General features: G+C 42.6%; 1 protein-coding gene across 2 annotated transcripts in view; it reads left to right on the plus strand.

Moving 5' to 3' along the window:
- Positions 1-12,884, plus strand: part of mfsd12a (major facilitator superfamily domain containing 12a) — a 64,767-nt gene that overhangs the window by 36,271 nt on the left and 15,612 nt on the right. For both annotated transcript variants that reach the window (XM_041203756.1, XM_041203757.1), the window contains exons 4-7: positions 2,246-2,440; positions 4,723-4,815; positions 5,506-5,598; positions 7,473-7,640. In XM_041203756.1, the coding sequence (XP_041059690.1) occupies positions 2,246-2,440; positions 4,723-4,815; positions 5,506-5,598; positions 7,473-7,640 (549 nt within the window). The remainder of the gene's footprint in view (positions 1-2,245; positions 2,441-4,722; positions 4,816-5,505; positions 5,599-7,472; positions 7,641-12,884) is intronic.

Below are 12,884 nucleotides of genomic sequence, written 5' to 3' on the forward strand. Positions count from 1 at the left end.
GATGGTGGATGGGCTTTAGGGAGTCGGAGGGTGAGTTACAAATCACAGAATTCCTAGCCTCTGACCTCTTGTAGCCATTGTTTTGTATGGCTGGTCCAGTTGGCTTCTGGTCAGTGGTAATGCCTAGTAGGTTGATAGATGGTAATGCCGCTGAATGTCAAGGGTTAATGGTTAGGTTCTCTCTTGTTTGAGATGGTCGTTGCCTGGCACTTGTGCAGTGTGAATGCTACTTGCCACATATCAGTCCAAGCCTGAATATTGTCCAGGTCTTAATGCATTTGGCCACGGATTGCATCAGTATCTGAGGAATTATGATGATACTAAACATTGTGCAATCGTCAGTGAACATCCTCACTTCTGAACTTATGGAGGGAAGGTCATTGGTTAAGCAGCTGAAAATAATTGGGTACCCTGAGGTTCTCCTGTCGTGATGTCCTGGAATTTCAACAACCGCAGCCAATCTTCCTTTGTGCTAGGTTTGACTCAAACCACTGGAGAGGTTTTTCCCTGATTCCCATTGACTTCACTTCTGCTCAGATTCCTTGATGCCACACTCGGTCAAATACTGCCTTGATGTCAAGGCCCGTCTCGCTTGCCTCATGATGTTTCTCGGGCTTATGCAGGAAGTGCAGTAGGTTAGTGATATCTAACCCAAGCACTAGAATGAGTTTTTGTTCGAGATTTGTTTGGTGCTCGTGGTATGAGGCCAACAGTTATCTGAAAATGAAGAATACTTCCGTTCTAGTATGAACTGTCCCAGGCCAGACACCATGTAAGACAAAGTTGGCACTATTTCTCTGCGTCAACAGCATATCTTAACTCAAACTTCAGAGGAACGATTGCATCAGTGTGGTATTTTCTATTTCCCACACCAGTTACCTTGTGGCTTTTCTGTGACTACCAATTAGTGCTGTATCAGGAAGTTCTGCACAGTGGCCTCGCATCACTACAATCTATGCTGAGACTGCCAAACTCAATTAACATGTAACATATAAATTTATTGCTAGAGACGAAAGGCAAGCCTCTGACGGACTGTCCCCTCTACCTCCAAGTCTCTGCAGGGAAGTGAATTTTCTGGTCACTGTAGCCCTGAATAGTAAGAAGGAATAAATCAGTACCTTGATGTGCTGTGATTCAGAGAGGATTAGACTCCAGTTTCGCAAGTTTACGTTTGTTTTTTTTCCCTAAGAATTGTTAAAAGCTTTCATCCTCGTTAGTCATCATAGTTTCAGAAGCTGCTTCTTCTCATTCCCAAAATATGGAACCTTTCTTTTAAAAGCCATCATCAGTTCCATGAATATTGCCCACTCACTTCTCACACTGTGTAGTAATGACGAATGCTCAGGACCCCATCAGTGGAGTTGGGCTGAGAGGAACTGCACAACTATGCTGACTGGTAGTTCAAGTGGCGCAAAAGTAGCCATTAACCACACTTTATTATATAGCTTTCTCTCCACATTGAGCTCTGCAACCTCTCTAAGCCCCAATGCTTAATAAAATAAACATGCGGGGGGAAAAAAATGCCTACAGCTTGTTTTAAATGTTTTTGGATTCTACAAAGTGAAAATTCTTCAATACTAAATTTCTAATTGAGTTTTTAAATTATTTTATTCGCACACTCTGCCCCAAAAGCCAACCTCCATTCTCCTCCATTTATAAATGAAAGAAGGATTGCTACATATCATCTTCCATTTAAATAGAGATTAGTGGAGCCTGGGAACAAGCTGATCAAGAGGATTTTTGTGTTTTGGGTAAATTAGTTCATTAGCTAACAACTCTAACTGCACGCCTTGCCATAATTCTCATCAATTGCTGCTTGCAATCAATAACTAGGAGAGACTAATGTAAGAATAAACAGTGGTGGTTTATTGAGACATTAGGCAGAGCACCTGCACACCTTCAATCAGAAACCATCTGAACTAGACTTACAATTCCCAGTTGTCCGTGCTGTACAGTGACTCATCAGTACTGTCACATGATCAGTACACTTATAAGATGTCAATGCTCTTACAGAGACAGGGGACCTCACTTTACCACAATTTTAGATATCAATTTTATCTGATTTTTAAAAAAAATAGTGGATTTAACCAACATTAGTAACATCTTTTAACTATATTTAATCCTTCTCTTTCTATGGATTATGGTTTTATGTTCCATTTGAACCTGTAATGCACAGTAAGTGAGGTGATTTTGGCCAAGGGAATCTTTCTGACGGCTATTTAAATCTTTTAATATTTGCTTGCAGACCTTGGCTCTAATTGTTATTGGAATTGGATTTGTCTCTTCATTGATGTTCCACATTGGAACACAGGAGAATCTGAGAAATGAAGAGGAACATGTTGTCACTGAACAGACACCGATCATCAATAATTCCAAAAAAGGCTCCAGTCGGTCACTACTGCAGTGGAAACATTGGCTGAAGGAAGTGTCTTTTTATCATGTAAGTTTGTGTGACATTGTGGACCTCTTTCCCTTAAGGTGAGAGGGGGAAAGTTGGTCAATAGGCAGGAAATTAGGGTTAATAGATGCTGCTTGGATTGGCGAAGGGTTGAAAACACTGATTCTAAGAGTAAAACAAAAACAGAATTACCTGGAAAAACTCAGCAGGTCTGGCAGCATCGGTGGAGAAGAAAAGAGTTGACGTTTCGAGTCCTCATGTCCCTTCGACAGAACTAAGTTCTGTCGAAGGGACATGAGGACTCGAAACGTCAACTCTTTCCTTCTCCGCCGATGCTGCCAGACCTGCTGAGTTTTTCCAGGTAATTCTGTTTTTGTTTTGGATTTCCAGCATTGGCAGTTTTTTTGTTTTTATATTGGGGAGAGGGCAAGTTGTTCCATGGTCTCCTTTGTGCTATTAACATCCATGGATCTGTGTCTTTTGCTAATTGTAGGTCATGCAGGATGGTTATTGAGCTCTGGTTCAATGTTTCGGTAGGACTTCTGTTTTTTCCCAATTCTAGAGCAATGAAAAGCTGTGTAGAGAGGAATCTGATCATTTAGAAGTTTGAGATTTTGGCACCTTTAGGAATGTAAATTGGACTAATTCAGGAAGATTTTAGAATTCAATTTTTTAAAAAAAGTCTTCTAGCAAAAGTAAAATTTAAAGGCCTTGTTACCAAATCAAGTTTTCTGGGCAAAATAATTCATATCCATATTTAAATGTGGTGAACAATGGACTCAATGCATAAACATTATTAAGCAGCAGGTACAGAAAGTTTGTTAGAATCTGGAGTTTAACACTGAATGTATATCATATTCCCAAAGTGTGAACCAAAACTGTCTAACTCCCAGAAATCTGTAGAGGAGGGACGTTTCTCTCCAGTTCATTTGAGTTTCTGATAAATGCATCTCGTTTTGAGTGTACTGGGTGAAGTTCACGTTCTCCTTCTGGGAGCCACAGGGAGGTGAGGAAAATTGAATGGTGAGTTATTCGTTTGAAGAGCTGCATTGGCTTCTTACATTTGGTGGAGGGTCCTGTTGCTTGATCTGGAAACTGAGGAGAGTCGAAGGGATTCGAACCTTTTTTCTAGAGCTCGCTCCCTAGTATGCTCCCTAAACAACTACTTCTCCACGTTACCTCCCCCTCTGGTACCACTGAACAGCTTGATGCTTTGCACAGAACCATACATCGCCTTCATTTACCGACTTTAGCTCCATGTCCTTTGCTATTCTTTTCCAATATAAACCTTTTGATCTGTATCTTGAAAATATGAAATGTTTGAGCACCCATTTTGGATTATGGCTTGTATTCATATTGGGAGGATGCATTATTTGAGCTGATTAGTCTTTCTTGCAAAGAAACACAATTTTTACTGTAACTTTTTGGAATGGATTGATGTTGTAGAGGGGAAGTGTTGGGTTTTATTATTTTACAAAAATTGGCAGAGTTAAATTGACTGAAACTATCACTGGCACAAAGCTACAGTGGACTTGAACAAAGCTTTCTTGTACAGTATCTGCCTGTGCTTTCCCTTCAATCTCTCTTGCGTTAGCCCAGGAAAAGACATTCAATTTGATGCCAACCCTTAAAACCAGGTAACCATTTTGACAGCATTGCAACAGGTCAGTGTTCCTACCAAAATGTAATGCAATCTAAAACCATTTCCATGCAAAGGCTGGTGGTTTGTCAATCGATGAGTAAAAGTTAGCCCTTACATGCACTAATCTGTAACTTGTAACTGGTTCAATTTTTAAAAAATTGCACAAGTGTCTTCCCTTGTCATTTTGATAATGATATGAACGAAATCTATCATTGGGGACCAAAGATCAGAGCCCCTTCACTGTCACTCTAGGGAGTAACACTTAGGGCCTTAACTTTTTAGGACAATATGGGCCATCTAGTTTTGTACTATTTTTTTAAAAAAGAGAGAAACTGGACTCTGGCATTGTACCAAGCTGGGGATGTATAACTGAGCGTGTGAAGTTCTGCTTTTTAAAAAGTTTTGTATTTGGTTGCACACAAACAATGGCAGAATTTCTTGCTCTCATTTGTACTCTGCTTCCCTCGCTTTTTTTTAACCCCATTTTCAATTAGTCTGAATTATTCCCTCTTGTGTGCTCTCACTTGTGTGGTCTCTCTGAATCCCATTTCAAGTGTCCAGAATTATTTTATACATCATTGCAATAGATCCTAGAGTGTATTGTCTTTTAATAATTGGTGGCTTGAGGTTTCCTTCAGCCCATCCAGTCTGTTTTATTTACAACACTCCTTTCTTTTGAAAGGTGGCATTTATGTATATGTGCACTCGACTGATCATCAACCTATCGCAGGCCTACATCGCCATGTATGTAACCTACACTCTGAAGCTTCCAAAGGTATGTTCAAGAAAGCATACGCTTGCTCACCAGAAAAGCGTCCCGAATAGTTTGTTTTCTCTGAGATTTGTGATATGTGCAGTAGTAAATGCTTAGCTCATCATCAAAGTGGCAGAAATGTAATGTTGTTGGTTGCTCTGCAGTACAGCAGCAAGCTCGAACAATGTTCTGACCAGTGTTATCCCCCTCACCTCAAAATGCTTAGCTGATGATTTGCCTCCTGCGATTTATGGGACCTTGCTGAGACCCTTTTATGAAGGGTCAATTCCAGTGTGGAAACATTTTTGTTTCTTAAACCAAGCACTGGTAGCTGGCGGGAGTGAAACCAATTGATATTTGGTGCCACCCTGTGGTCAATAAAAGGTGCTGTGCCTCTTAAGGTCTTTCCACTCCTTCCCACAGGGTATTTCCATGTTTTCACTTTGGCTCACTGATAGGACCCAATCATGTCCATGCTATAAGTGGACTTTTAGGAGAAGAACAATTGCTGTACGATATCTCAGGGCTTCTGAATCATGGCAAACATTTGAAAAAATTATAAAGTCTTGGTTGTTAATAAACTTGCTAGTGTCTTCCCCTCAGATATGGATGTTGACACTTGCCATTGTTTCCAGTAGACCTCTTTTTTTCAGTATATTAAAATGTTGCTCATGTTTGATGCACAGACTATTTAAGCTTTTCCTTTTACAGAACTACATTGCCATGATTCCTCTGGTGATGTACATCAGTGGATTTCTGTCCTCATTCCTCATGAAACCTGTGAATAAATGCTTTGGCAGAAATGTGAGTGTTGTTAGCTTTAGAAATGTGAACATCCTACCTCAATGGCTGGACGTATTTGAAGTGTTCATGTGATGTATGTTAGTTTTTCCCTACAAGGGATATTGTTACTTATTTTTTATAAAAAAACCTAATGCCTTGTTCTCCACAATTGATCTGTGATTTATGTGGATGCCGTGTATGTGACAAGAATTTCTGTATGATCTTTTTAAACAAAAAATATTCATTTGGAAAATACTGCATTTGCAGGTTTAAAGTTTTTTTTGTACTTTTGGAAAGAATGTTGAGCTTGTTCCAGAAATTTGATTGTTAAAATACAAGGATGAAATTTTAAAAGCCTCAATAGAATTCTTATAACACACAAATCATTTGACTCATTAGATCTATGTCAAGTACTAGTCGCACAATATCTCTCTGCACCAGTGCTCCCTCCCCAACCTCCGCGGTGGACTCTTAAGTTCACAGCTGGTTCACCGCTGCTGCTTCTGGTAAAGTATTCGATGTACAAGCAAGTCTGTGCATAAACATATACATTTTCTTATAAAGCTATACCCTCTAATTATGTTTTGAAAAACAATGCAGTACTACTTTAGCTGTGTTGAAATTTGTAATTGAGGCTCGAATGCTCTTGAGAATTTAAAGCTAAATTGCTTCTGGGCTAAAAGGCAGCTAATTATCTCGAGTGAGTAAAACAGTTGCTGTCATGATCGAGTACAGAGTATTAACCGGCTCTCTGCTAATTGTCCCAATTTGAAAAGAAATGATCCTTTGTTTATACCACATCCATTTATTTTAAAAAAGGTGCCATGTGGTTTAAATATTAAGTTCCACTGGTTAGATGACTAAGTGAATCATTTTGCACATGTTTGTGGGGGAATAAAAGTTCATGACTAAACCTGCAACAGCCACACAAATTTTAACCTACTGAAGCTGTGCCTCTCACCTGAGGTTAGTTGAGAGAATCATGTGATATTTCCTGGCTAAATCTTTCAGCGTTGATTTGTATTCCATGAGATAATGTGATAAGTTGTTTTGAAAATCGGTTGCACCAAAACACAAAAATTGGTCCAGATTGAAAACAGATGCACTGAAAGAGCGACTCTTTACAGTTTATTGGTAAATGGCCTATAATTGAATCTGATTATTCAGAAGCCAATCTCCCTGACTGCTGCTGTCCCTTATCAGTAAAGTAGACAGAAAGATTGTGTTCAGCAGTGACCATAACTATGAATCGTGTTGTGACAACTTGTTTAACTTGAGGTGAAATTGTGGAAAGCTATTGTTTGAAAGCCCAGATGATTGGTAACTAGCAACAGAGTGGGATTCTGTAAGGAGCCTGGATACTTCCGGTTTTAATAGTCTTTTTTTTAAAAGAGGCTCTTGGACATTCTCTACAGGCTTTAGTATCGCTTTTTTGCTGTTTGAACCTTGATCTTGTTCGGATTTCATGTACCCTGTCGATGTATGAACCTAATATATCTCTTCCCAAGCCATCATAGCTCAGGAAGTGTACAGAAGGTCACCTCGAACGTGAAGAGGAAGATGGATTAACCTTTTCTGGATGTTTTGTAGTTTCTGGTGTTTTTATAGCTTTCTCTTTTTGCCCTTGTTCCACAAGTGTCTGGTTTGTGGCAACTTAAATGAGCCGGAGACTAAAAGAGGAGAGAGAATAAAGAAATAATAGAGACTGGAGAATGGGACTATCATCAAAACCAAAGCAGTTTGATTGATTAGCTGAAAGCCCTTGTTTCTGTGTAAAAGCTCTGTGGCAGACAGCCTTTCACTTTGAGCTTGTCTTTTTTGAATGAGGGTCTGTTAACTTTTGTCCTCTGTCGCTTCTCCCAGCAACTGGTAACCTCTGTTCCTCTTTTTTTTAGATGACCTACTTTTTTGGGCTTGTGATGATCCTGGCGTTCGCCTATTGGGTCTGGTTTTTTCAAATGGAGAAGAGCATCTTTGGTGCGGCAGTCCTTCTGGGCACAGGTTCTACCACAATTCTGGTGACATCACTCGCCATGACTGCCGATCTCATAGGAGAAAACACTGTAAGAAATGAGAAAGTTTGATGTAAATCTTTGTAGCTTGCATGGGCGCTCTCTTGTTTTAAGGTGAGGTGACAAAACTTTGTATCGTAGAAAAATGCACTGGCCTCTGTCTTGGGGAAATGGGTTGTCTGGATCAGTGTGTAGATTGTTATCTCCCTTGAAGGCTTTGAATTTTCTGAAGGCACCAGCAGTTTTCTGATACCCTGAGAGTGATAATTCTAAGGGTAAAACTTAGAAAATGAGTTTTAATTACATTCCCAACGTCCACAAGTAGAGTATTAGGCTTATTGCTGGGATCAAGAGACCTGTCTCCTGAACACATTTGTGTTAACATAGAACCATAGAAAACTACAGCACAGAAGAAAAGGCCATTCGGCCCTTCTAGTCTGTGCCAAAATATTATTCCGCTAGTCCCATTGACCTGCACCTAGTCCATAACCCTCCAGACCTCTCCCATCCATGTATCTATCCAATTTATTCTTAAAATTTAAGAGTGAGCCCGCATTTACCACGTCAGATGGCAGCTCGTTCCACACTCTCACCACTGAGTGAAGAAGTTCCCCCTAAACCTTTCCCCTTTCACCCTAAAGCCATGTCCTCTCGTGTTTATCTCTCCTAATCTAAGTAGAAAGAGCCTACTCGTATTTACAGTCTATACCCCTCATAATTTTGTAAACTTCTTTCAAATCTCCCCTCATTCTTCTACGCTCCAAGGAATAAAGTCCTAACCTGTTTAATCTTTCTCTGTAACTCAACTCCTTAAGACCCGGCAACATCCTAGTAAATCTTCTCTGCGCTCTTTCAATCTTACTGATATCCTCCCTGTAACATCTACAATATTTGGCCAAACGAGCAGTTTATAGAACCAGCAGCAAGTGTGAAGGTTTGTTTACGCGTTGCTCTGCTAGATCCTAGCCAATCCCAGTCTTCTGCTTCCTTCATTATCACGTGTCCTCCAGCAGAGTAACTGAGTTGGGATCAGGTGAAGGGAGCCTTGGCCCTTTTCTTTTATCCTTATCCCTTTTTTTTCTAGCAAAAGAATGAGACTCTTGCTGGGAAAGGGAATTGTTCTCCTAGGTGGACATGTCAAAGACGGAGTAAAGTTCCTCCTAATCTGTCTTGAGAGGGGCAAACGGCTACTTTAACTTTTTTTTAAAGTTTCATTTGTATAGGGCCTTTCATGATCTCTGCTGTCCCGAATTCCTTTACCCACCCGTTAAGTACTTTTGGAGTGTAGTCGTTGTTATAATATAGGAAATGGGTGATTGAGGCAGTAGCACACTACATTTAAAACATATTCAGCTATACACCCATGGTGCTGTAGCCCACAGGGTTATAGGCCAAGAGCTGGAAATTGGGTTTAGGATGGGTAGCTCTTGAGGCACGATGGGCTGAATAATCTTCTTCAGTGAAGTAAATTTCCTTTGTTCCCAAATTCAATGCATAACATTGGAAAGTTCCCTCCTCGATGCGCTGCTTGTAAGGGTGCTATGCACAACAGGCTTGGCTGGTGTTAATAGTCATCATGAGTTTGGTTGATACAGTCTGCATGAGTTTTAGGTGATTTTTTAAACAGTCCCTAGTGGGTACCTACCAACACCACAAATCTACCCACTGCTTAGTCAGAAGGAAATGAAAGTAGTGCAGTACCAGCTGTGACTCAGCTGATAGCATTCTCGCCTCCAAGTCAGGAGGTTCAAGACCCACTCCAGGGACAATGACGCAAATATCTACGCTGATCTGAGGAAGTGCTACATTGGTGGGAGGTGCCGTTTTTCAGATGAGACTTTAAATAAAAGCTCTGTCTGCCCTCTCAGATGAGCATAAATGATCCCATGGCTCTATTTTGAAGAGCAGGATGCCCCGGCCCACATTTATCCCTCAAGCAACACCACAGATTATCCATTATCACATTGCTGTTTGTGGGAGCTTCCTCAGATCAGCTTAGATATTTGCGTCATTGTCCCTGGAGTGGGTCTTGAACCTCCTGACTTGGAGGCGAGAATGTTATCAGCTGAGTCACAGCTGGTACTGCACTACTTTCATTTCCTTCTGACTAAGCAGTGGGTAGATTTGTGGTGTTGGTAGGTACCCACTAGGGACTGTTTTAAAAAAAATCACGTAAAACTCATGCAGACTGTATCAACCAAACTCATGATGACTATTAACACCAGCCAAGCCTGTTGAGCATAGCACCCTTACGAGCAGCGCATCGAGGAGGGAACTTTCCAATGTTATGCATTGAATTTGGGAACAAAAGAAATTTACTTCACTGATGAAGATTATTCAGCCCATCGTGCCTCAAGAGCTACCCATCCTAAACCCAATTACCAGCTCTTGGCCTATAACCCTGTGGGCTACAGCACTTCGGGTGTATAGCCAAATATATTTTAAATGTAGTGTGCTACTGCCTCAATCACCCATTTCAGATAGTGAACTCCAGACCCCACAACACTTTGGGTGAAAAAATTTAAGTCCAGGTTAAAGGGGTGAGAGTTTTTTATTCATGGGGTGGGTGTCGCTGGCTGGGCCAGCATTAATTGCCCATCCCTAATTGCCCTTGAGAAGATGGTGGTGAACTGCTGCCTTGAACCACTGCAGTCCATGTGGTGTAGGTACACCCACAGTGCTGTTAGGAACAAAAACAGAATTACCTGGAAAAACTCAGCAGGTCTGGCAGCATCGGCGGAGAAGAAAAGAGTTGACGTTTCAAGTCCTCATGACCCTTCGACAGAACTTGAGTTTGAGTCCAAGAAAGAGTTGAAATATAAGCTGGTTTAAGGTGTGTGGGGGTGGGGGGGCAGAGAGAGAGAGAGAGAGGTGGAGTGGGGGTGTGGTTGTAGGGACAAACAAGCAGTGATAGAAGCAGATCATCAAAAGATGTCAACAACAATAATACAAAAGAACACATAGGTGTTAAAGTTAAAGTTGGTGATATTATCTAAACGAATGTGCTAATTAAGAATGGATGGTAGGGGACTCAAGGTATAGCTCTAGTGGGGGTGCGGAGAGCATAAAAGATGTAAAAAAAAAAAAATATAAAATAAATAATTTTTTTTTTCTCTTTTTATAATGGAAATAGGTGGGAAAAGGAAAATCTATATAATTTATTGGAAAAAAAAAGGAAGGGGGAAACAGAAAGGGGGCGGGGATGGGGGAGGGAGCTCATGACCTAAAGTTGTTGAATTCAATATTCAGTCCGGATGGCTGTAAAGTCCCTAGTCGGAAGATGAGGTGTTGTTCCTCCAGTTTGCGTTGGGCTTCACTGGAACAATGCAGCAAGCCAAGGACAGACATGTGGGCAAGAGAGCAGGGTGGACTGTTAAAATGGCAAGCGACAGGGAGGTTTGGGTCATTCTTGCGGACAGACCACAGGTGTTCTGCAAAGCGGTCGCCCAGTTTACGTTTGGTCTCTCCAATGTAGAGGAGACCACATTGGGAGCAACGAATGCAGTAGACTAAGTTGGGGAAACGCAAGTGAAATGCTGCTTCACTTGAAAGGAGTGTTTGGGCCCTTGGACGGTGAGGAGAGAGGAAGTGAAGGGGCAGGTGTTGCATCTTTTGCGTGGGCATGGGGTGGTGCCATAGGAGGGGGTTGAGGAGTAGGGGGTGATGGAGGAGTGGACCAGGGTTTCCCGGAGGGAGTGATCCCTACGGAATGCCGATAAGGGGGGTGAAGGGAAGATGTGTTTGGTGGTGGCATCATGCTGGAGTTGGCGGAAATGGCGGAGGATGATCCTTTGAATGCGGAGGCTGGTGGGGTGATAAGTGAGGACAAGGGGGACCCTATCATGTTTCTGGGAGGGAGGAGAAGGCATGAGGGTGGATGCATGGGAGATGGGCCGAACACGGTTGAGGGCCCTGTCAACGACCGTGGGTGGAAAACCTCGTTTAAGGAAGAAGGAGGACATGTCAGAGGAACTGTTTTTGAAGGTAGCATCATTGGAACAGATGCGACGGAGGCGAAGGAACTGAGAGAATGGGATGGAGTCCTTACAGGAAGCGGGGTGTGAGGAGCTGTAGTCGAGATAGCTGTGGGAGTCGGTGGGTTTGTAATGGATATTGGTGGACAGTCTATCACCAGATATTGAGACAGAGAGGTCAAGGAAGGGAAGGGAAGTGTCAGAGATGGACCACGTGAAAATGATGGAGGGGTGGAGATTGGAAGCAAAATTAATAAATTTTTCCAAGTCCCGACGAGAGCATGAAGCGGCACCGAAGTAATCATCGATGTACCGGAGAAAGAGTTGTGGAAGGGGGCCGGAGTAGGACTGGAACAAGGAATGTTCCACATACCCCATAAAGAGACAGGCATAGCTGGGGCCTATGCGGGTACCCATAGCCACACCTTTTATTTGGAGGAAGTGAGAGGAGTTGAAGGAGAAATTGTTCAGCGTGAGAACAAGTTCAGCCAGACGGAGGAGAGTAGTGGTGGATGGGGATTGTTCGGGCCTCTGTTCGAGGAAGAAGCTAAGGGCCCTCAGACCATCCTGGTGGGGGATGGAGGTGTAGAGGGATTGGACGTCCATGGTGAAGAGGATGCGGTTGGGGCCAGGGAACTGGAAATTGTTGATGTGACGTAAGGTGTCAGAGGAATCACGGATGTAGGTGGGAAGGGACTGGACAAGGGGAGAGAGAAGGGAGTCAAGATAACGAGAAATGAGTTCTGTGGGGCAGGAGCACGCTGAGACGATTGGTCTACCGGGGCAGTTCTGTTTGTGGATTTTGGGTAGGAGATAGGAGCGGGCCGTCCGAGGTTGGGCGACTATCAGGTTGGAAGCTGTGGGAGGGAGATCCCCAGAGGAGATGAGGTCAGTGACAGTCCTGGAAACAATGGCTTGATGTTCAGTGGTGGGGTCATGGTCCAGGGAGAGGTAGGAGGAAGTGTCTGCGAGTTGACGCTCAGCCTCCGCGAGGTAGAGGTCAGTGCGCCAGATAACAACAGCACCACCCTTGTCAGCGGGTTTGATGACAATGTCAGGGTTGGACCTGAGAGAATGGAGTGCAGTAAGTTCAGAGAGAGACAGGTTAGAATGGGTGAGAGGAGCAGAGAAATTGAGACGACTAATGTCGCGCCGACAGTTCTCAATGAAAAGATCGAGAGAAGGTAAGAATCCAGAGGGAGGGGTCCAGGTGGAGGGAGAATATTGGAGATGGGTAAAAGGATCAGTTGAACTGGGAGAGGACTCCTGCCCAAAGAAGTGAGCCCGGAGACGAAGACGGCGGAAGAAGAGTTCAGCATCA

The sequence above is a fragment of the Carcharodon carcharias genome, chromosome 14, assembly GCF_017639515.1.
Source record: "Carcharodon carcharias isolate sCarCar2 chromosome 14, sCarCar2.pri, whole genome shotgun sequence".
NCBI classification, from domain to species: domain Eukaryota; kingdom Metazoa; phylum Chordata; class Chondrichthyes; order Lamniformes; family Lamnidae; genus Carcharodon; species Carcharodon carcharias.